At 34.2% G+C, this 23,326-nt stretch overlaps 3 protein-coding genes across 10 annotated transcripts; 1 reads left to right on the forward strand and 2 right to left on the reverse strand.

Moving 5' to 3' along the window:
* Positions 1-6: 6 nt before the first annotated feature.
* On the reverse strand, positions 7-3,615 carry LOC107407771 (formamidopyrimidine-DNA glycosylase). 7 transcript variants are annotated; one of them, XM_025073118.3, is made up of 11 exons: positions 3,261-3,614; positions 3,102-3,153; positions 2,940-2,997; positions 2,346-2,414; positions 2,144-2,269; positions 1,937-1,987; positions 1,373-1,450; positions 1,149-1,248; positions 994-1,083; positions 742-776; positions 7-638 (listed from the first exon to the last, which is right to left on the reverse strand). In XM_025073118.3, the coding sequence occupies exons 1-11, from the start codon at positions 3,487-3,489 to the stop codon at positions 243-245; spliced, it is 1,284 nt and encodes a 427-aa protein (XP_024928886.1). In that variant the 5' UTR covers positions 3,490-3,614; the 3' UTR covers positions 7-242. The 7 variants fall into 7 exon arrangements, with proteins under 7 accessions (XP_024928886.1, XP_048329068.1, XP_048329097.1 ...); XM_048473111.2 differs by lacking the exon at positions 1,149-1,248 and having other exon boundaries at positions 934-1,096; positions 1,373-1,462; positions 3,261-3,615; XM_048473140.2 differs by lacking the exon at positions 994-1,083 and having other exon boundaries at positions 1,373-1,462.
* Positions 3,616-6,311: 2,696 nt separating this feature from the next.
* Positions 6,312-15,783, forward strand: LOC107407746 (protein REDUCED CHLOROPLAST COVERAGE 3). Of its 2 annotated transcripts, XM_048474407.2 has the most exons (24): positions 6,312-6,762; positions 6,870-6,931; positions 7,037-7,129; positions 7,294-7,366; positions 7,908-8,246; positions 8,489-8,547; positions 8,942-9,073; positions 9,161-9,202; positions 9,328-9,858; positions 10,062-10,216; positions 10,315-10,813; positions 10,985-11,047; positions 11,138-11,239; positions 11,447-11,764; positions 11,846-11,938; positions 12,043-12,144; positions 12,272-12,376; positions 12,545-12,678; positions 12,848-13,031; positions 13,125-13,256; positions 13,427-13,539; positions 13,624-13,705; positions 13,944-14,726; positions 14,800-14,937. In XM_048474407.2, exons 1-24 carry the CDS (start codon positions 6,693-6,695, stop codon positions 14,806-14,808), a joined length of 4,275 nt encoding a protein of 1,424 aa, XP_048330364.2. In that variant the 5' UTR covers positions 6,312-6,692; the 3' UTR covers positions 14,809-14,937. The 2 variants fall into 2 exon arrangements, with proteins under 2 accessions (XP_048330364.2, XP_015870545.3); XM_016015059.4 differs by having other exon boundaries at positions 6,315-6,762; positions 13,944-15,783.
* Positions 15,784-18,020: 2,237 nt separating this feature from the next.
* On the reverse strand, positions 18,021-19,225 carry LOC107407512 (VQ motif-containing protein 11). Its single transcript, XM_016014803.4, has one exon. The coding sequence runs from the start codon at positions 18,919-18,921 to the stop codon at positions 18,166-18,168; it is 756 nt and encodes a 251-aa protein (XP_015870289.2). The 5' UTR covers positions 18,922-19,225; the 3' UTR covers positions 18,021-18,165.
* Between the last annotated feature and the right edge of the window lie 4,101 nt (positions 19,226-23,326).

A 23,326-nucleotide genomic window follows, 5' to 3' on the forward strand; every position in this document is an offset into this window, starting at 1 on the left:
AACAACTAAACAAAAACGAAGATTTCATTCTAGTTACCAATTTTAGTTCAGACTACGTACAATACATAATATAATTCATTCGTATAACCGTAAAGGAATACATTTGCCCAGTTTCATCGCAAAAATCTACCATCAGTAGTTAGAAAATAAAAGAAAAATCCCACATCCCATTCTTCAAAAACATGACTGGGCGGCCTGCCATAGTGTTTAGCATATATTAATTGCCTAGGGCTAGGTGCTACCTACTTTGCTTTCTTCTTCGCATTCTTACCATTTTTACCAGTTGGAACCTTTTTCTTGTTTGTCTTCTCTGCCTTGAGTTGTTTATTATTTGTCACCTTCTTCTGATCCTCATCATCTTCTCCATCATTGTCCTCAGTATTATCATCATCATCATCACTTTCTTTAGATTTTCTTTTGGCCGGAAATGTCCTTCCTTGACCTCGGGATTTCGCTCCTTTCTTTGGTTTGACACTTTCAGCAATTTTATCTTCATCACTTGCTGGTTCATCAACATCGTCATTGTCACTGTCATCCTTATGTCCTTTTTTCCTGCCACTTTGCTTTTGCGGTTTACTCACTGCATTTGCTGCTTGATTTCTACTTAGCTTTTGCAAATCTGGTACAAAGGCTGTTGTCTAAACAAATAAACAGGCCAATTAAAAAAACCAAGCAAAAAGAAGAAAAACTGTTTTAACAGAGTCAACATTATATGTGAGGGCCTGAACTAGAATTACATACCCTGCCTCCAGCAGTGATAAATTCAATTTTCTTCCCTGCCAGTACACGAAAAATATATATATGAAGAAAATTTAAGATAACAGAAGGGCAAATGTTCTTCATTCAAATGAAAGAGAAAAACATCAACTAAAAGGTCATACTGTGGCTTGCATGTGTGTTCATTGTATAAATATACACAGGAGCAATACATACGAGGAGAACAGTCAATGAACAGTTCTATTGGAGAAAAGTATGCAAGGTCAGGAGCCAAACCATCAACAAAAGCCTTTCCAGGCTTCTTTTCACGGGAATGAAAAATCCAATTACTAGGATATTGGCTACTATCAGCTCCAAGTTCGATTGCTTTTTCAATGACCTGTAAAATGCAGTTTTAGTCAAAATGATTAAACGCATCAGCAGTTTCTCACCATTAACTTTGCCAGGTTTTTTGCCCCAGCGAAAATGAAACATCCATTTAGGGGGAAAACGACTGGAGTCTGCATCAACTTGAACAGCATAATGAACAACCTACAGGCATCATCCTCCATATTCACAACGAAGAGTGCATTTTCTACTCAAAAAGTAAAATGAACTAAGGAATTTAAAATTTCTGAATTAGGAGAACATTGCCCATGGAAAGTTAACCTCCTACCTCTTTGATGCACTTGTGTAAAGTGGCACAACTTTCTCTTGACAGACTGGATGCGATTTGCAGTGGATGAATTTTTGCCTGCATAACAAACTGTCAACTCCACAATCACAGTAGTGTAGAGCTACAAAACATAACTCTCCAGATAGCTAGGATAACTTTACTTCTCAGAAAAAAAAGTTCCTTCAGAGGCAGACCACACTCCAAAGAAAGAGAATTGATTGCATAAAGCCTAAAACAACCATGTCCTTCCTTTATCAACTAACAGTCTAACACAATTATCTTCAAATCATACTTAAACTAATCAAATTACCTTAGTAATTTTCTCATCTTTCCCTGATTAGTGCAAATAACTACTTAGCCCCTTCAATGAGGGATATTATCAAAATGACCACTACCAAATACACACCAAGGGCTAGGGCAGCTATAAGGTTGAAATATATGAACTGAATTGACAGGTAAAATTTATTATGCGAATAGAAATCCCAAATTCTAAAGTTACTAATATAAAACAACTAAGTCCAAAAGTTATGACAAAAAATGCTGGGGTATAAAGGCCACACTTACTTGGTATAGAACTTCATCTGCAACCCAATTGCCAATGCCTGATATATAACTCTGCAAAGAACAAACCTCATGATAAACACAATTTTGAATAATTGCACAAATTGTGTACGTTTTGTTTCTAATCATGGTGGAGAATGCGTTCTCTCTAAAGAAAAGAATACATGTGTCTAACCGGACACAGTAAGTGAGATGATAAATTGCTCAAACCTGATCAAGCAGTAGAGCCTTGATTGCGGTTTTCTTCTTACTCAATGATTCAACAAATTCATCTACTGACTTAAGCTCCAATAGAGCATCAGGTCCAAGCTCAGATATTGGAGGCGCAGAAGTTGGCTGGAACATAACATATAAAATTAAATAGAGTACCCAGAGAAGCATTTAGTTTTAAAGACCAAAAATATCATCATACATCTTCCAGCAATCGAACTTTTGCAAATCTCCTCTTGTCAGTGAAAGAAAACTCCAGACCATCATCTAGCTGCAGGAGATTTCACAGATAATGATATTCAAATTTTGGAGCGATGCCAAAGATAGATGTGATTAGCGTTAATTGTATTATTTGGATGCATCGATTCATATAACAAACCAACATCAATAAAGCAAAATGGATGTACCAACTACCAAGTACAATTTACATATTTAGCTATGGTCATGTCAAATTCCCACTAAATCCATCAGGGCTGTTTGAGATGCAGAACTGGACTATTTAAAGTCCAGGCCAACCAAATTTGAGTATTTTAAATTTAGCCCAATGTGATTGGTGATTGGACAAGACTTCTAGTAGTCCAGTCCTGCATTCCAAAAAGCTCCTGAGTCTCATATCACCACATGACTACTACCAAGATATTCAGTGAGGACAGAACATGAGGTAGCAATGTTGGAAACAAAGGCGGCAGAGTTCTTTATAAGATAAGCACACATAACATAGAACACAGACTGGAACACTCTTAAAATATTTGTAAAAATAAATACTTGGTGAGGACCGAAAGAAGCAAATTCTTACTTGTATAAAGACCTTGGAATATTTGGATGGCCACTCATCAGTGTCCTTTACAGCAGACCTGTAAGCAACAGTCTCTGTTATGATAGACCAAACAGTTGAATGACATCCAACACTCATAAAACTAATCCAGTTCCTTTCGAAAATGTCCAGACATATGCTTACCTCTTGTATGTCGTCACAGCGACTCCCTTGATATATATAGCACCGGCCATCCCTAAATGCAAATTCACGAATTCATGCTCCACATGCATATATCATGTACATAATAATAAAAAATAAAAAAGAATAACATTAGGGTTTTGGTAAGAATGATTAGAGTACCGAATTGGAAGGAGGGGAAGGGAGGGGAGTCAAGTTGAAGCCAGAGATTCTTGCCCTTACGGTAAGCAGCGACAATAGTCTTCCCGACGAGAGCAGCCTCAAAGTCGGAGGCGGAGACTCCCTCGATGACCTTGGAGTCGTTGGCTACGATCGACCTTTTGATGGTCTTTCCGATGCAGTGGTCCTCTATGGCCCTCCGAGCCACCTCCACCTCCGGAAGCTCCGGCATTTTCGGGATTCCTCCTCCGGTAGAGTAGCGTAGAGCTCTGTGTTGGGGGCTGTGTTTAGTGTTTCAGTTTGGCGCGCTTTTTCTCAGGGGTTTCTAGGAGCCTGGCGTTGATTTTGTATGATTTTGCTCGTGTTTACAGGTGGTCTGGTACACGAGGCTACGGGTCCCACTGACATACCAGACGGGCCTACAAGAGAGAGAACCCAGTCCGTGGGGCCCCGCCAAGCCCATTTACTACGAATGCTCAATTAGCAGTCAGTGAGTTTTTAACTTTTCCTTTTGACCTTATTGTCAACGTTCTTTTTTTTTTCTTTTTTTATATGTTCTAAATTGTGTTTTATTGAGAAATTAATGTTCTTTCAAAAAAATTTTAAAAAAAAATGAAAAATTAAGGTTGTATAAAATATTTGAAAAACGTTGAATAGGTTTTTTATTTGTATTATTTGAGTTTGGAGGTCAAATAGTTTTATTTGTTGAAAAGGTCGAGTCCAATTCTCCTTTCTACGTTATGCATGGCTTCGTCGTATTATTTGGAATCGGCAGCCACTTGAAAGAAGAATAATGTATGATACTGCTGCTTAACCAATATGTATTATTAGGTAAATATTAAATATTGCTTCCACATTTTTTATTTATTTCATTTTATTTTTTTGAGTTTTCGTTGGTTGCTTTATTATATATCCTTTCCTATACAAAACAAACGCTGAGCTTATTACCTGAGAATTGGAATATCCGTCTGATCCCCATAACCATGTTTTCTTATCTATTAATATAATATAAAGAATTAATCTATATTCCCATTACTGACTCTCTCAATTATATTATGTGATGTTGAAGTTTAATTGAATTTGTCTTCTAAATTGCATCGATGAGTTCTTTTTAATTTCTAACACACTTTTTTCAAAAAAAAATAAAAAAAATCTAAACGCTCTTTTTATCAAGCTTTGAAACAAAGACTTCCACATTTGCGTTATTAACTTTTTTCTTATTACAGAAAATTTTATTCTTTTATATTGAAGTGAACAATTCGAACTCCATAAACATTCAAAAAAACAATAAAAAACAATAAAAAACGAAAAAACAAATGGCTATGCTCTTCAAGTTAATTAAGTTGAAAAATATTGGGCCGCCAATTTCCAAAAGCCATCTACAAATTTAGTACAGCAGGCCACCCGAAGAGTATCAGAATTTCAATGAGTGTTAATTAGGCAAACTTCTCTCGTGATTATCTATATATTGAATCAAATTTAATGACCAATTTTGTCTAAACTTGTTTGTTGGTTCTTATCAAACATCTCCCATCAGAAAATATTTATACCCTGCCCCTTAGTTTTTTTCCTTACAAATTTATTTTCCGAACATGTGAAATGAAAAACAAAATCCTTTTTTTTTTTTTTTTGTGAGTGTTGAAATACTATTAATTTCAAAAATTTAAACCGATAAAATCTTTTTTCTTCCGGTGAACTCTCTGCAAATAAAACAAATAAAGTTAAACTCATTTGACGCATGATTCACAATTTATTTTTGATAGTACCTGTGGATGCATGATTCACACATATCTTGTACTATGACACTCAAAAAGTCAAATAGCTAGTTTATAGATGTTGAAATTGTTTGATGCAAAATTAATAGTTACATGAATCTGGTTAATTTCTTTTGTTTTCCGTCTAATTAGGGAAATTGACATATTTGCAGGCCATGGTTGGCTTTAGTTGTGTAACTTTTTTGTTTATGAAATTCCATGGAGGTGACTACTTTTTTAACTTCCCGCGACTTTGGAATTAAAAATACTAGTTTAGTTTCTATCAATTAGTCCACTTCATCTTCTTTTCCATTCGAAGTAAAAAAATAAATTAAAAACTAATCTATTTGTACTCTTTCCTATATGCGTTAACTTTGAATATGTTTTAAGATGTGAAACAATAATATACCAGAATGCACTTGTTACAGAAAGATTCTGAATCTTTATTCTAACATCTTTCAAGATCCTCTCTCTCTCCCTCTATATATATATATATATATATGGATTTATTTTATTCTATGTATGCATACAACTCTTTCCTCGAATGAAAAATTTTTATTCGATATTAATTGAGAAATTAAATTTGAGCCTAGCTACGCCAAAAAAGTAATTTTTTTTACTTTTATCAATGTACAATTAATATTATAGTTGAAGAAATCAAACACTTTCATAAAATAAAAGATGAATCCATTTTCCATTTCTCTTCCTTTTCAAGAACTCAAAGGTTATTAATTAATTGTGTGGTAATCAAAGATTCTTATGTAAGTAATTATAAGTTCCTTTCAACAAAGAATGCATGTTAAAAAGAACATTAATCTAAATAAAATCTTATATTCAATTTATCAAAATTAACAAAGCAACTAACCTAGGTTGTTGTGCAGGGGTTGAAAATAGTAGAGCAAGGTGGTGAGTAAAATACAAGCACTAAATGACCCTGAAAATATGAGCATGAAATATGTGACAAAAAATTTCAGGATTCAAATTCAATGTTCCCAAAGGCTTGAAGAAGGTTTCCATGGGAGAGGAGAAGAGAGAAGACCATGAGACCGTCCGATATTATTGATCGCACCCCCACTCCCCTAGATGGTGAGAAAATCAAAGGTCCCAACACGTGATAAAACAAAAAGGGAACGGCCACACCAACACATGCCACGTGTGGCACAACCAACGGTCGACCTGTGTACCCCACCAGCCTTTTTTTTTTTTTTTTTTTTGGGTAGTGCATGGGCCTCTCTGCTGCTCTTATAACACCCTCACATGTAATATCAGAGAGAGAGAGAGAGAGAGAGAGAGAGAGAGTGAATGTATCAATATCAGGTTTAGTTTTAGCATCAAGGAGAGGCTAGGATTGCTTACAAATCCAAAAAAGAGAAGATATACCCCTTAAAATCCTTATCCTATCTTCTTCTTCTGTCCTTCACTTTTCCCACTAGATTTTCTTACCCTCACTCTCTCTTCTTTCTCTTTCACTCTCTTTTCTTTTCTATTTTCTATTACTCTTTCTTTCCATTTAATTCAATTCTCATATTTGGACCTCAACTCAAATCTTCTTTAAATTAATTCTCAACCATTAATCAATTAAGTTTCTGGAATTATATGCATCCTGTTTCTTCCATCTACCTTCTTAGTTTTTGTTTTTGAAGTAAAAACAAAGATTAATTAATTGCTGTGCTGAAAGTAAATGGCCCCAAAATCAGGTAGAGGTAAGACTAACAGAGCCAAGGGAGAGAAGAAGAAAAAGGAAGAGAAAGGTAATCAGAAACTTTCTGTGTAATATTAGACAGCAAGAATTCTTTCAATACTATATATATTTGCCTTAAAATATGATTTTTTCTTCCAATCTATCTGTATTGGGCAGTTGTGCCTAGTGTTATTGACATCACAGTCATAACCCCATATGAGACGCAAGTAATTCTCAAGGTACTGCTGACTACTGATGAACTAGCTTTTGATTATTTCAGATTAAAGTTTTATATATTAATTGATTAACTTTTTGTGGGTGACTAAATTGGAACTTATATGAAGGGTATCTCCACTGACAAGATACTGGATGTGAAGAAGCTATTGGCTGTGAATGTAGACACATGCCATCTTACAAACTATTCTTTATCTCATGAGGTTCTACCCGTCTTAATTTGCCTTTATTTTTTATTTTTTGTTTTTATTGTTTCATATATTCACAGACTATATTTATTTAATTTCAACCTTATTTTTTTATTAATTCAGATTGTATTTTCAACGGATAAATAATAATATAGAACAAAAAAAAATTCCATTTGTAGGTTAAAGGCCAAAGGTTGAATGATAGAGTAGAGGTTGCGACTCTGAAACCTTGCGTGCTGAAAATGGTTGAAGGTAGGTGAAGCTCCTGTATTGTTTATTCAGCTTCAAATCATCAACATCTATCTATGTCAATGTGTGGGGTCAGGAATTTCTGTATTATTAACTGGATTTTGTCTACCAAGTTAGTAAAAGAAACCTACCCATATATAAATATAAATTTACTATAAATAATAATAATAATAATAATAATAATAATAATAATTTCTTCCATACAAAACTATAAAGCCAAGCCTAATCAATTTGACAATCTTTTTTGAACTTATTCCTTGAGCTTCTTACACTCTAGGAGCTTCTTACACTGTCCTTGTAATTGGTTGATGCAAAAAAAATATTTTTAGCCAATGAACTTGGAAACTTATAAACTTTTGGGAGCTTTTTAAACTGTCCTTGTAGTTGATTGATGTAAAAATACTATAACTTCTTAACTTTATGTCTAATTTAATTCAATTTACAAATAATTTACATCATGATTTGCATCGCCACTAATGATTGCACTACAGACTATCTAAAATCGTGTAGCCGGATATTTATAATGAATGCCACTGTTTGTCAGAGGACTACATTGAAGAAGCCCAAGTTGTGGCCCATGTTCGGAGGCTATTGGATCTTGTGGCCTGCACTACTAAGTTTGCGAAGCCCAAACGATCACCCTCGACTCCAGACTCCAAGACCAAGAAAAGTAACAGTAGGCCCACGACCCAACAAACCAGGAATTCGGGCCCACAACAAAAGGCGCCGGATGGCGGCGACGTGAATTCACGGCTGCCGCAACCGGAGGCGGGCGTATCGGCGATATCGGAGAGCCTGGGTATGGCGCCAATCCACCCGACGCCGAAGCTTTCCGATTTCTATGATTTCTTTTCTTTTTCTCACCTCTCCCCTCCTATCTTACGTGAGTTCTACTCTCTCTCTCTCTCTCTCTTTTTTCTTTTGGAATCAATTTTGCTTTTATTTTCTCAGTAAACCAAACCACAACAGTGATTACCCTTTTTTTGTTTTTAATTATTTTTTTTTCTCTCTTAATGTTTGGAAGAACTATTATTTGAGTGAAAACCGTGATTTATTTTATATTTTTTTATTTTTCACTATTTTGAATTTTCATTAACTTTGTTTCTCTAATTTCATGCGATATAGATTTCAAGAGATGTGAGGATGTAGAAGAGAGGCGGGATGCAGATTATTTTCAGATGAAGGTGCTATTTTATTATTATTATTATTATTATTATTATTATTATCGATGCCACTTTTCATCATGTGTCAAAAAGTACAAACAAAATTTTAATTTTCACTGAGACTTGGATTGTTATATAATTATATACAATTAAATTCCTTTAAAAAAAAAAATTGTATTGAAATGTTAAAAATGAAAATAAATCTACATCTATTTATTTAGATCCATTGGCAGTGCGTGTGCAACGTTTATGTTTTAATTGTGCCCTTTTTTCATTCTTTGTTATTTACTTTTAACGTTCATTTTGACCTTCTTTACCCCCCCCCCCCCCCCAAAAAAAAAAAAAAAAAGAGAAAAACATTCTGACCTTTTTGTAAGCTAGGTGACTGAAGAGAAATGTGATTGAATGCATGCAGATTAAGATATGCAATGGAAAACAGATACAAGTGGTTGCATCCGTAAAAGGGTTTTATACGGTTGGAAAACAGTTTCTACACAGCCATTCACTGGTTGATCTTCTGCAACAGCTCAGTCAAGCTTTTGCAAATGTCAGTATTTTCAATGATATAATTTATATATATGTGTGAGTTGAACATTTTTATTTTTTGAATGATATGATCTGGTTGTTACTGCAGGCATATGAATCCTTGATGAAAGCTTTTATCGAACACAATAAGGTGACATTTTACATATCTTATATGCATATAATGAGTTTCAGTGTTGTTGATGTAATTTGAAGTTTTCTAGTATGAAATGCATAAGCTTTTAACATAAGACGTGGGTTTGTTTTCGACTTTACCAGTTTGGTAATCTACCATATGGATTTCGAGCAAATACTTGGCTTGCCCTTCCTCCTGTTATTGACTCTCCATCAAATTTCCCATCCCTACCAACAGAAGATGAAAACTGGGGTGGAAATGGTGGAGGCCAGGGAAGAAATGATGAATATGATCATCAACCATGGGCTACGGATTTTGCAATATTGGCTAGCCTTCCTTGCAAAACTGAGGAGGAGAGGGTAGTTAGAGACCGGAAAGCCTTTTTGGTTCATAGTAAATTTGTTGATGTGTCAATCCTCAAAGCTGCAGCAGCAATACGTCGTTTCATCGATTCCAATTTGAAGGCAAAGGTTACAAACAATCTCTCCCCTAGATCGGTTTTGCATAAGGATCTTGTGGGAGACTTGTCCATCGTAATTAAACATGATGCAGTAGATGCAAGCTCAAAGTCTGATGATAAAGTTAATGATGAATTATCTGCTGTTTCTGCTAAGGAATGTATAAAGAAGAGTTTGTTGAAGGGTTTAACTGCTGACGAGAGTGTAAATGTTCGTGTAAGTAGTTATACCCGTACCCCTTATGCTACACAACCATCAATTTGATTTCTGTAAATCCATACCTCAACCATTTTTCATGCTCTAAATCGTGAAGAATTGCTGTCAATCCCTCATTGATGCAGTTGATTGATAAACTTTATGATGTTTTTAAAGTTTATTTAATTAAGATATACCTGTAACATCTCAGTGCGATTTTTCAGGATACTTCATCTTTGGGTGTTGTCAATGTAAGACATTGTGGGTACAATGCAACAGTAAAAGTTGTAGGCAATGTGAAGAGAAGGAAGCTTGAGGGTCAAGATATTGAAATTGATGATCAGCCAGATGGAGGAGCAAATTCTCTTAATCTTAACAGGTTAGAACTTCAGACTTCTTTTAATAAATTTCATTTTCAAGTGCAATATCTCATGACATGCTACTTTGTGTACTGATTAAAGATTGAATCTTTTTCAGCTTGAGGGTTCTCCTTCACAAGTTTAATGCTGAATCACCAATAGGTAGCCCACCTGATTTGGATAGTTTGGAAGCCTCGAGGTGTCTGGTTCGAGGAGTAATCAAAGAGAGCTTGAAAAAGTTAGAAGACAAGCCTGACATACCAGAACGATCTATTAGATGGGAACTTGGTTCCTGTTGGGTGCAGCATCTACAAAAGCAGGACACAGAAACTGAAAATAATTCAAAGAATCCTGGGAATGATAATGATGCTGAACTAGCTGTAAAAGGACTTGGGAAAAAATTTAAACTTCTGAAGAAGAGGGAAAAGAAAACAGGCGATCAAAGTAATACATGTAATATGGAAGAGCTTGATGTTAGTTCTAGCAGCCATGAGGGATTAGTTAAGGAAGAGCTAAACAATGCCGAGGAGTTTAGCAGTGAAGCAGATTTGAAAGAACTTATTTCTGAAGATGCCTTCTTGAGACTGAAGGAAACTGGAACCAATCTTCATCTGAAGGTCTTTACTTAAAATACTTTGTTTTGCTCAGTTTTAGCTGAACTTTTATACAAACCCAGTATATTCATCTCTTTGAGTTTTATGTTTTATTGTCATTCATCTAGTTACTATGGTAGCCGTTAATTTTTGTTTTCTTTATGATTAACTGCTCCAGTTTGCTTATTGCAACAGTCAGCAGATGAACTTATCAAGTTGGCACACAAATATTACGATGAAGTTGCCTTACCAAAGCTGGTAAAATTTTGTTATTAGTGACGAATTTTGTCTCTTAAGCTTACAATGTTTTTCAGTGAAGTTTATGAGATAAATCTTTTACTTTGTTAGGTTACAGACTTTGGATCGCTTGAACTTTCTCCAGTTGATGGCCGTACACTAACAGACTTCATGCATTTAAGGGGACTGAAGATGCGATCTTTGGGTCGAGTGGTGAGAAGGAATCCTCTCTCCCAAACACTGGCCAATGTGCCTAAGCTTGCAATCAATTGATCCTTTTTATGTCTGCATTACAGAATTTTGATATTTATGTAAAATAGTACCTTGTTGGTAGCTTGTAGGAAACACAGCTACGCCTTTAAAAAGTTGCATCTCTTGTTTTAGTCTTTTAGATGGTTCTAATATCAGTTTGTATATCAGGCTGATCTTGCAGAGAAGCTTCCCCACATACAATCTCTTTGTATTCATGAGATGGTTACTCGAGCTTTCAAGCATATACTTAGAGCAGTCATAGCTTCTGTCGACAGTTTTTCGGACATACCTGCAGCAATAGCTGCATCCTTAAATTTTTTACTTGGACATCATGGGATCAGAAACACTGACCAAAATTTGAATGATGATCATGCCCTCAAATTTCAATGGTTAGAGAAATTTCTATCTAGAAGATTTGGTTGGACACTGAAAGATGAATTTCCATACATGAGAAAGTTCTCAATTCTCCGAGGACTTTGCCATAAGGTATTACCATTATAAATGTTATCGTTACTGATTTTTGTTCAAAACACAATAATGATTGGAACTTGGTAATGTTTTTTCCAGGTTGGGTTGGAGTTGGTCCCTAGAGATTATGACGTGGAATCCCCAAAACCTTTCAGAAAATATGATATTATTGGCTTGATCCCTGTGTGTAAGGTGAGAGTTGTTCATCTGTCCCTCCCTTCATCCTTCACCTCTCTCTGTCATTTTGGATGGATATGAGATGAGAAATAACTTTTTTTTTTGGTTTTTCTGTACAGTATGTATCGTGCTCGTCAGCTGATGGACGGAACCTATTAGAATCGTCAAAAATTGCTCTTGATAAAGGAAAGCTAGAGGATGCTGTTAATTATGGCACTAAGGTATCGTCCTACTGAATTCATACATAAAAGCTATGTGCAGTTTTCGTTCTAGTTAAGAAGTTATGTACGGTGCCTTTCTGGAAAGGTGATTAATTTCTTTTACGTTGTGCGTCTTTTACATTTGAAGGCACTAGCAAAGATGATAGCTGTTTGCGGTCCCTATCATCGAGCTACTGCAAGTGCTTACAGTCTTCTAGCCGTAGTTCTTTACCATACTGGCGATTTCAATCAGGTATAAAATTTTATTCTTCATATCTCACCTTTAGTTATTGGAATCTGAGATGCGAGTGTATTTCATAGATTCTTTTTGAAAGGCTAGCAATTTTATTTTTTGCATAGTTCTCATATTTGAGTAGTCACATTGTTTAAATATTATATATTTTCTTTAATGAATTTATAGGCAACCATATATCAGCAAAAGGCTTTAGATATTAACGAGAGGGAACTTGGGCTTGACCATCCAGATACTATGAAAAGCTATGGGGATCTTTCAGTGTTTTATTATCGTCTTCAACACATTGAATTAGCTCTGAAGTAAGTTGGACATAACCATTATTGTTCAATATATTATGTATGACTAACCAAAACGCTCTCCAATTCCAGGATGCTTTTAGTTATTTTCAGCTGCGTAATTCTACAATATTTGTTATTCGAATCCTTTGCTTGCTATTCTCTTTGATGAACTGTAGCTTGTTATTGGTAGGTATGTAAATCGTGCTTTATACCTTCTTCATTTTACGTGTGGACTATCTCACCCCAACACAGCTGCAACATATATAAATGTGGCTATGATGGAAGAGGGCATGGGAAATGTTCATGTTGCTCTTAGATACCTGCATGAAGCTCTTAAGTGCAACCAAAGATTACTAGGATCCGATCATATACAAGTCTCTCTCTTACTCTCTGTCGTTGTCCGTAAAAGACCAAATTATGCAGGTTATATCATGCTAATATTTCATATGGTTTTCTTAACCTTTCAGACTGCTGCAAGTTATCATGCCATAGCAATAGCACTGTCATTGATGGAAGCATATTCACTTAGTGTGCAACATGAGCAAACTACACTCAAGATACTTCAAGCCAAACTAGGACCAGAAGATCTTCGTACTCAGGTGAAGTAGCAGTCTTGAAATATGTATTTCTATATGGTTTTATTGCAAGTATTATTTGTTAGTTGGGGCTTCTCTGTGCTGATGATGATGTGCTAAAGAAGTGTTGCTTTTAGTTTCAGCAATGGTCCAAAGTTGAAAAGTTACACAAATTTTTCTTTACACTTTAACAGGATGCAGCTGCATGGCTGGAATATTTTGAATCAAAAGCACTCGAGCAGCAGGAAGCGGCTAGAAATGGAACGCCAAAGCCAGACGCATTAATTGCAAGCAAAGGTCACCTTAGGTATTAATATGGTATTCCCAAATTACTTCCTTTATGATATACTGTTATATGCTGTTGCACCAAACATTTTACCCTCTATTGCAGTGTATCAGATCTTCTGGATTACATCAGTCCTGATCAAGATTCAAAAGGAAGTGATGCACAGAGGAGACAGCGACGTGCAAAGGTCAATACAGATTTAATTTCAATGTTTGAGATTTGAGAATCAAAAAGACTTGTGTTAGAGAATACAGGGAACACACACACACACACACACACATATATATATTGTAAACAAATGTATACTATTCTTTTGGTGAAAGCAAACAAATTTCTACATATATGTTAACCTAATCTTTTTAACTTTAGGGCCTCTTCATTTATTTAAGAAAATTTTCTTATCTTGCTTATGTCTATATTTTCAGGTGTTGCAAGTGGATGATAAAATACGTGAAGAAAATCATGTTGCAATACTTGACAACGACCAGCCCAATGACATTTTAGAAAACAGTACACCTAAAATGGATGGTGAAACAGAAATGAGAGGTGTTACACAATTAGAGGTAGGCAGGCTTCATCCTCAAGAAACAGAAGAAAATGATGACGTTTCTAAGTCTGGGATGAGAATTACAAACAAAGTTGATGAAGAAACAATTTCAGACGAAGGTTGGCAAGAAGCCAATACAAAAGGCCGGTCAGGGAATACGGCTACTGGTCGAAAGCCAGGGAGAAGAAAGCCAGTCCTTGCAAAGCTAAACGTACGCAGTGAAACTTCAAATTTTAGAGAAAGCAGACATGGTCGAGAAATCATTGCACATGCACAACATGTTCCTCCAAAAACCATTCCTTCTGAGTTGTCTCCTCTGAAGCATTCAAGGGCCGCACAACCTTCTCCATCTAAGGTCTCCTCCATCCCAGCCCCTCATACTACCATGGCTTCAAAATCTTTATCTTACAAAGAAGTAGCTTTGGCACCACCAGGCACAGTTCTAAAGCCGTTATCAGATGAAGCATTAGAACTAAATGCTGAGAAACCAGAAACCCAGATGTGTAACAGTCTACCAGAGACATCAATGGTTGAAGAAAGCAAAAGTAATTCCATGGTCGAAGCAAGCATAAACAATGAAACAGAAGAAACTCAAGCAAATTCAACTCACTTGGAAAATAATGGCCTAGAAATTGAAGAGAAAGTGATGAAACAAACAAATGTAAGTAAGCTCTCTGCTGCAGCAGAACCATTCAATCCTGGGCCAATGTCTGTGACTCACCCTTTAAATTCAGTTGCAGTGACAAGTGTTTATGACGTGAGAGCTAGTCAAGGAATGCTTTCAGAGGCTGCTCTTCCCCCTGTTGTAGCTAGAGCTCCTTGTGGACCTAGATCACCTCTGTATTATAGAAGCAAGGATTCTTTCCGCATAAGACATGGGTTTCTGAAATTCCGAGCTCCAATGAAGGAAAGAATTGGATCTGGGCCACCAAGAATTATGAACCCGAATGCACCAGAGTTTGTTCCAAGGAGAGGTTGGCAAATAAATCATGTTCATGCAGGCACAGTACAAGTTCAACCTGAATCAGATACATCTTTAGAAATTCCTAGTCAAGCAGAGGACGAGAAACTGAATGAGAAATCTTATAACAATCTTAACAATGGTACTTTCAAAAAGAGTGTTTCGGAGTCTGAAAAGTCCGAGCTTGCAAGGCAGATTCTGCTAAGCTTCATTGTAAAGTCCGTCCAGCATAACATGGATCCTGAGGGTGCTTCTGAAGATAGTGAGAAGAAAAATGAGTTTGTTTCAGAAAATTATTCTGATGCAATAGAAAACGACAGTGCCATTATAAAAATTCACTATGGAAATGAAGGAAAAACGGAAGTGGCTTCTCAATCTAGTAATAGTGAGCAAAAACAAGTAATAGATATAAACAGCGAGAAAAATGGAGACGGTGAAGGATTCACAGTTGTTAAGAAGAGGAGAAAAAACCGGCAACAATTACCAAATGGGGTGACTGGTTTAAACAACCAGCAATCCATCTGTGCCTCTGTTCGTTGAAGTCACCAGGAATTAGCATTGTCTTGTCCATCTCACATCACATTTTAACGATGTAGAAAGTTTCAAAAAAGAAAAATAGAGGAAATTTTTTGGTCTTCATGTTGTTTTGATTCTATTGATTTTAGATTTTTAACATCCTAATAAATTAACATGTAGAAGTTTTCTTCTCTTTGTTCAGAGATTTTGATCAATAAATTCTTTTCCGGTTTAATTTTCATTTTTTGTCATATATTATTGTATGTTTATATATATTTTTTCAATTGTAAAGTGATGTATAGCCAATACCTTTTTTTTTTGCCTATTTGCATGATCTCATAATTCTAGTGCAAAATTGATCAGATTCACGTGAATTTCTCTGTCAGCATTTACTGATAATCTGCAGAATCCAAGGAGAGGGAATTCATATGTAAAATTTTTGTTCAGGTCCTCTACCGTTTATTCGTTGCCAGGAAGCTAGATATAGCCTTTTGTCATTACTTTAGGAAGAGTGAATGATGACAGAATTGCATGCTCAATCCCTTTATCTTCAATCTGAGAACACAGTACCATCAAGAAAGATGTCTTGTAAGGATTCAAATACTGGTGCAGTCAAGTAGCAATTTATGAGGTCCCTCTCTCATCACTTTCTCCTCAGAACTTGAATTGTTACTTATAACAAACAATTTTGTGTTTTTTGAAATAAGAAAAACAATTTGTTATATTAATAAATGCATAAGACAATGGTATAGTTTTTGAGGCAAGTAAGACAGCAAAATCTGATTGCAGATGTTGTAGCTTTGAAAGCTAATAATGAGTTATTATTAGACAGAAGAAATATAGAGATGAAGCGGGGTCCAATGGAAGAAAAAAATGTAAGAATACTGTGATCTATATCATATTCCTAGCTTAGGCATGGCCACCATTGAGTATTGACTGTTGTTGCTGCATGATGAACCTCCATATACAAATTAACCTGTTTGATGCATATATAGTCATAACATGCTTTTTTTTTTTGGTAATGTAGTCATGCCATGCATTGGTCTTTGCCCTATTTATTACAGTTCATCATTAATATTGAATCATATTCCTTTTGAGAGTTCCATATTATCATTTTGTATCATATCCTTTCAACTTAATTGTAAACTACTCTTTTTTATAGTAGTAATTGCCACTAAAATTTAAAAGATTTATATATATATATGTTTATGCTATGTGAGGGGGCGCTAATAGACAGGCATCCAACACCCAACATAAAATGATTGATTTATATATACATCAATCATATACCATCTTAGTTTATACATTTATATTATATCTGAATATAAATCACTTCATTATTGGATATGAGTGATGTTGAATGACATCGTCTAATAGAATAAAATTATGATCATCTACTAGAATAAAATTGTGTGCATATATATACATATATATATTTACTCTCTTAAAGTTTTTTTTTTTTTTTTTTACATATATATATATATATATATAGTTTTTTAATGTTTGGTGAATCTTCTTAAAAGGTGAAACCAGCTACTAGCAAGAGGGTAAAAATTTCAAATAATTGCCGTGGCCAAAGGGGCAATGCAGAAAATGGGGCAAAGAAGCAATAATTGCGTAGTCATGGTAACATCCAATCAAAAACATGAGAAGGAATCTAAGCCGTTGGTTTGTCTGACAAATAAAGAGCGCCGCTTCCCTCTTGAATTTACCTATCGATCGCCATTAATTCCCGGTGGCGCGCAGCTTTACCGATCATACATCTATAAATTAACTTAAATTAATGCCCACATCCAACGCTCCAAATATATATAAATATATATATATATATTAATATTTTTTAAAAAAATTTTTAAATTATTAAAATTTAAAATTATATTTATTAATTATCAAATTTCAATAATATTTATTTTTTATTTTTAATAAATTTATATTTTATTATTTTTAAATTTAATTTATTATTTTAAAATAAAATTTTAATGTGTTAATAAATATATATTTTACTTTTTAAAATTTTAAATTATAGTTTTTAATACAATTCAATAATTAATTAAAAAATATGATATTAAGATTAAAGGGTCGTCTTCAACGTGACTATATATATATATATATATATATATTATTCTATCATATGTTTTGTATATTTTAACTTACAGCTTGCTGCTTGGCTTTCAAACAAGTTTCATTAAAAATTCTAAAAACAATAAAATTAGCCAACATTATAAGCCAAATTATTGAAGATATGAATGGGCACAGAGATGCTTATTATTATATCAAATAAGTGCAGTTTTTTTTTTTTTTTTGTTTATTTATAAATTACGCTTGGCTGTAAATTAAAATTTGTACGTTAATCAAAAGAGAAAATACATGAACTACTTTGCATTACGTTATCATGGACAAAAAGAAACAAGCGAAAGAGAAAAACATAGAACAGAAAACCACACAAAGTAGCTACAAAACCAACAGATCAAATCCATCTCTACCAACACATATAATATTATAACATATATGCCATTATCATTATCAAAATTAAGCTTGAGAAAATTAAAAATAGGAAAAAAAAATATAGTAAAATATAAATAAAAAATTTGGTAACACTAATTAATTAGGAATTAAAGCTTAATTAAGAAGAAGTGGAGGTGGAGGTGGTGGTGGTGTTGTGGTCATGATGATCTCTAGGAGAATGTAGAGGAAACAAAGGAAGAAGCTCAGGCGGTTCAGACCCTCTGGGTGTACTGAGTGGACTCGGATGCAAAAAGAAACCCTTCTCGGCGATCGCTCTGTCTTCCTCCGGAAAAGGCGAAACCGGCGTTCTTGGACTCCCACGCGTCAACAACTCTAGTGGCGACACCGGCGAAACCATCACCATCTGCCTACCAAACAACCCACCACATGAAGATGACGAAGTCGTCGTCGACGATGGGCTGTTGATGATTGTGCCTCTGCCGCCGGCGATGGTGGTGGCTGAGTTGGCGTTGAGTTTGAGCTCCAGCTTCTTAGTTGTCTGTCTCCGTTCATGGAGCTTGAAAGCGGATCTTCGGGGCCCCATTTCGTTGGTCGTGGGTTTCGGATTGATGAAACGAGAAGGGAGTGTGAGAGGGAGCTTCTGAGCTGATGGGTCTTCGGGTGCTCCTGTTAGTTTCTGAACCACTGCTCGGAAGGTTGATGGGTCAGCTTGAACGTAGGTGGTGTTGGGTGAAACCGGGTCGGATCCATAAGTGGGCGAGTTCATGGTGCGGTGGTGATGTATGATGAAATGCCTTTTTGTTTTTTTTTTTTTTTGGTTTTGGTTTTGGTGAAAGATGTATGATGAAAGGCTTGAAAGAGATTTTCTCTGAGAGCAGAAAAGGCAAGAAAACAAAAGCGGGAAGAAGTGCATGAAAATGTGGGGGTTTTATTCTTGAATGAGAGAGAGAGAGAGATATATAAAACAATAATAATAAGAAATAAGAAAAGCGTTTGGAAAATTGAATAAAAAAATAAATAAATGGAAAAGATAATCTTCTTGGAGTCAATTTTTTATACTTTTAAAGGTTTGTTTTGTTCGAGTATTTTTTTGGGGTTGGTTTCTCTGCTTTATGGGGTAATGTGTGGTGGAAATGTCAGACATACGGCGAAAGACAGAGTGAGGAAAGAAGAAGGCAGGAAAGAAAGAAAGAAATATAAACAAAGAAATAAAACGAAGTGGTTTTTGCTACAAGTCTTAAGTCGCGCACTACGTGAGATGTCCCACATAGGATATGTATCTTTCTTGATTTCCAATCATAAGCAAAATATTTCCAGCATTACGCGCTTTGAGTTTGTCAAGGGTCAATATATAGTCAATCACATGAAAAAACATTATTCCACTTAAAACTAAACTGATCTTTCTATCTAACTTTTCTCTACTTTGATACAAGTAAAGAACTTGATTATACATGAATAATTTTTATTTACTGAGTTTACTTTTTGTTGGTCTTATATGGTTAGGTGCTTTTTGTTTTCACATAGTCTAGAAAGTCTTTGAGCAATTTTTTATTTTTTTTTCTTATATATAATTAGATGGGATTTCATTTGTTTTTGTAATAATTAGTAATAATGATGATGATATGGGAAATTGTTGAAAAAGTGGATCAAGAAAATGAAAAATATTTGTTGAAGAAGAAAGGGAGTTTTGAATTTGAAAATTGGTGAAGTGATAAATGAATGAAGAATGCACTGGCAATGAATGATGAGTCATGCGGGGTCAGCGGGACATTGAAACAAGAAACGAGGAGTGAGAGACTGTTCTTTCTCTCTCTCTCTCTCTCTCTCTGCCATCGTTTTCTTTTTATTTTTCTTATTTTTCAATTTGTGCGTTGTTTGTTTATGTGAATAAGTGAATGGTAAATGTGGAAAAAGAAAAAAAAGTATTAATTTTTCCGCCTTCTTAAATGCTTGCGTGAAGCATTGCACTTTGACATTAGGAAAAAGTTCTCTGTGCATGACTTTCCCAGTTTTTTCCATCTCATTTTTCAGTTGTTTTGGCCTGCACATTTCGTTGTAATTTTCTTTGCTTTACTCTTCCTTTTCTTTGGATTGCTTTGCGGGGATGGTTTTGCTTTTGTCTTTGATGCAACTTTCTTTTTTTGACATTCCATTCTCTGTCTTATTTTTCCTACTTGCTTTCTGCCCTTTTTCCTATGTTATTCAATTTCAACCCTCCTATTCTCTCTCTGAATTCCCTTCTTCTTCTTCTTCTTCTTCTTCTTCTTCCTCTTATTCGTCTTTATTATAAGATGACCAAGAAAATGTCACGTAATTTACTCATCCAGTCACAAATATATTCAACTTTTGCTGCTTAACTTTGACTTCAGATACACCCAAAAAACCAAAAAAAAAAAAAACAAAACTTTGACTTCATAATACATCAACCTCATACTTGTTCTTCAAGTAGAATATTTTGAGGGCATGACTAACTCAAGTAAATTGAATGTGAACTCAAATGAATTGAATGTGATCGTATAGGCAATAAGAGCAAATATTGCATGGTCCCAAAACTACCCTAGAAATAATATCGATCACAACATATGAATTTTATATGTGGATCCTATATAAGTTTATGTCTAAGAACTTTGTAATTTCATATTTATGTGATTTTTTTTTACAGCCAATGTATAATTGATAGGGATGTTTTACACATTAAACAATTTGAATCTTCTATTACTTTTTTTTGTATACATTTTTTTTTTTTTTGTATCATTATGTTTTTAGGTCAATAAGATTATCATACCAAATGAATACTTAGTTAATCTTAATTTAACAAAGAGTATAAAGACTATTCACCTGTAATGATGCAACGAAAAAAAATTCCTCTTTTTGTCAAACTAAATGATTGCTAACAAATTACAATCATATTAATTTATTATGATTAATTAGCTGAAGCTACATAGTTAAAAACAAAAAAACTGAAAGGGAATAAAACTCGTGCAAAGTGTAAACATTAATTCAATGGATTGAACTCAAAAAAAAAAAAAAAAAAAAGAGAGAGAGAGAGAGAGGATTAAAGTGAAAAAAAAGAAGACTTTTTTCATTCATTAATAAGTCTAGTTAATTAAATTGTCAGGTGCATGTATAGCACGAAATATGCAATAGATTAAGAGAATAACTTTTTCTAATCACAAATCAAATTAATATATTAATTATACAATGTTTTAATTGAAAGATGCTATTCCATCTTTACGGTTTTAAAGTGTATTTGACTCTGACGATGGAGATCATTTCTGTCAATCAAATGTAATGCTACATATTCTAATATTCCTTCTTAGCCTTAAACGTATATGTATGTGACATATGATTTATTTTTGGTAATTATATCTATATTGACAGATGATGATGATAAGCTTTTCAAGTAAGTCGATCTTATAAATTTTGATAGTTCCACTTCCAGTGTTTTGGATTAATGGGGATATCATCGAAACTCGTGCAATTGGGCTGCGAATGAGAAACAGTAGAAGCTTTTTCTTTTGGTAATAAAAAACAGTACGAGCTTGAGTTCGTAGAACTTGTGCTTGTTGTATTGTATACTGCCATATGGATGGTCCAAACTTGACGATGATTAGCATCAATGATATTAATAACTATTTGTAATTATCTGATTATCCAAACTAAATTAATTATAGCATATGAGGTCCACAGAGGAGCTCTGCTAGGGTGTGTTGGGCAGGATTTATTTGTCAATCCAAGTTGCTACTAATTTTTCAAAACGCCCACCTAATTAAAAATAACATTATTAGGAAATTAATTATTACGTCAATTAATTAGCATTTTGTTGTGGGTCAATCAATTAGCATTGTCCTGATAAGATTGGGTAAATTATCATATGTTTTTATTTTGTTAATGTTAAACTAATTATATATTCCTTAGATTTAGATTACATTTTGTTAGCTATCCATCTAAATATACCCAACCCCTCCGTTAGCTTTACATAAATAGTTACCTTTTTTAAAATATATATATATATATATATTATATTTTTCTTTTGAAACATGTGAAAATGGAAAGCAATGGAGTTTTTTTTTTTTTTTTTTTTTTTTTGGTTCCCTTATATAATGTGAGATTGAAAAGTATAATAACATATTAGTGACTAAGCATACACTAAAAGGAGAGTAAACTAATATTATCTTGTATTATTATCTTTCTTTTTTCTTTTTTTTTTTTTTTTTTTTTTTTTTGTTTTTTGGTAATAAATTATCTTGTATCATCTAGATTGCCTAAAATTCCAAACAAAGAATGAGCACAAAAACCCCACCAAAAACTGTTGTATATACATGAAAGAAGAGAGAGAGAGAGAGAGAGAGAGAGATAAGAGTCAACTCGTGATCTTATTAACCACCGACCACGTGCTAATCCTAAGGCAAACTTGATCCACCATCGGACGGTTGAGTTTATAGGATGGCCCACATTTTGAGTACTCAAAAATCCAAAATTTGTGCATAGTCAAAAAGTTCACTTATGTAAGATTATGATCATCATCTGTTTGGATACCTTGAAAGCATGGTATACGCCAAGGGGGGAACACTCAATCATATGTGTCATCTGTGGACGACAATATCATTGCAAAGTGGACTCTTCTTAATTCACATTAATGTTTTGAGTGGGGCTTTAACCAACTAAGAGATTAATTTAACTTGAAACTAAAATTATATTTATTTAATTTATTCTTTTAGCCCCCTTGCCAAACACACCCAATTCGTTACAAATCAGCCAATTATTAATTAAGAAACATATGACATAATTAATTACTTTAATTGGGGGGTGGGGTTTAAAATTGAAGTCTAGTGGGTGATCACTTCTGGGCTTTCGGACAAGTGTTGGGTGTCTGGGAATTTAGAGGATTTTTATTTTTTTTTTTGGAAAATGAAAGCTTGACCTTTAAGGCTCAGCCTCAGCCAAACCAAATTTGGTTATTTATTTCAACTTGTATTTTCTTCTGCTTTTGTGGTCGACCATGAGTAATATGCTTGGTTTTAAAAAAAAAAAAACTAGGACATTATACATCAAAGATTCTCTATATCTATTACATATATATACACCTATATATATATATATAGATATATTCCTCTTCATCGGCAAATGTAAGTTCTTTGTTTGAAACGTGGGTTTTTTTTTTTTTTTTTTTTTGACTTTATCAAGAAAAGTGCTGACAAGTGATTAATTTTCAATAAACTTAAAATGTAATGTCATGGTACACATGAAAGTTTATATCTTTATACTTGATTTAATGGATTTTTTATTTTTTTTTATTTTTTTAAAGAAGGTAGAAG

This window comes from Ziziphus jujuba, chromosome 1 (assembly GCF_031755915.1).
Source record: "Ziziphus jujuba cultivar Dongzao chromosome 1, ASM3175591v1".
In the NCBI taxonomy this organism is placed as follows: domain Eukaryota; kingdom Viridiplantae; phylum Streptophyta; class Magnoliopsida; order Rosales; family Rhamnaceae; genus Ziziphus; species Ziziphus jujuba.

Coding starts and splice junctions, on each gene's coding strand:
- LOC107407771 (XM_025073118.3), bottom strand. CDS start 3,489: ATGCCGGAGCTTCCGGAGGTGGAGGTGGCTCGGAGGGCCATAGAGGAC. Junction 2,415..2,939: donor ATTCCAAGGTCTTTATACAA/GTAAGAATTTGC, acceptor AATCTCCTGCAG/CTAGATGATGGTCTGGAGTT. Junction 1,249..1,372: donor TACACAAGTGCATCAAAGAG/GTAGGAGGTTAA, acceptor TGATGCCTGTAG/GTTGTTCATTATGCTGTTCA.
- LOC107407746 (XM_016015059.4), top strand. CDS start 6,693: ATGGCCCCAAAATCAGGTAGAGGTAAGACTAACAGAGCCAAGGGAGAG. Junction 7,367..7,907: donor CGTGCTGAAAATGGTTGAAG/GTAGGTGAAGCT, acceptor ACTGTTTGTCAG/AGGACTACATTGAAGAAGCC. Junction 13,257..13,426: donor CAGAAGATCTTCGTACTCAG/GTGAAGTAGCAG, acceptor ACACTTTAACAG/GATGCAGCTGCATGGCTGGA.
- LOC107407512 (XM_016014803.4), bottom strand. CDS start 18,921: ATGCACTTCTTCCCGCTTTTGTTTTCTTGCCTTTTCTGCTCTCAGAGA.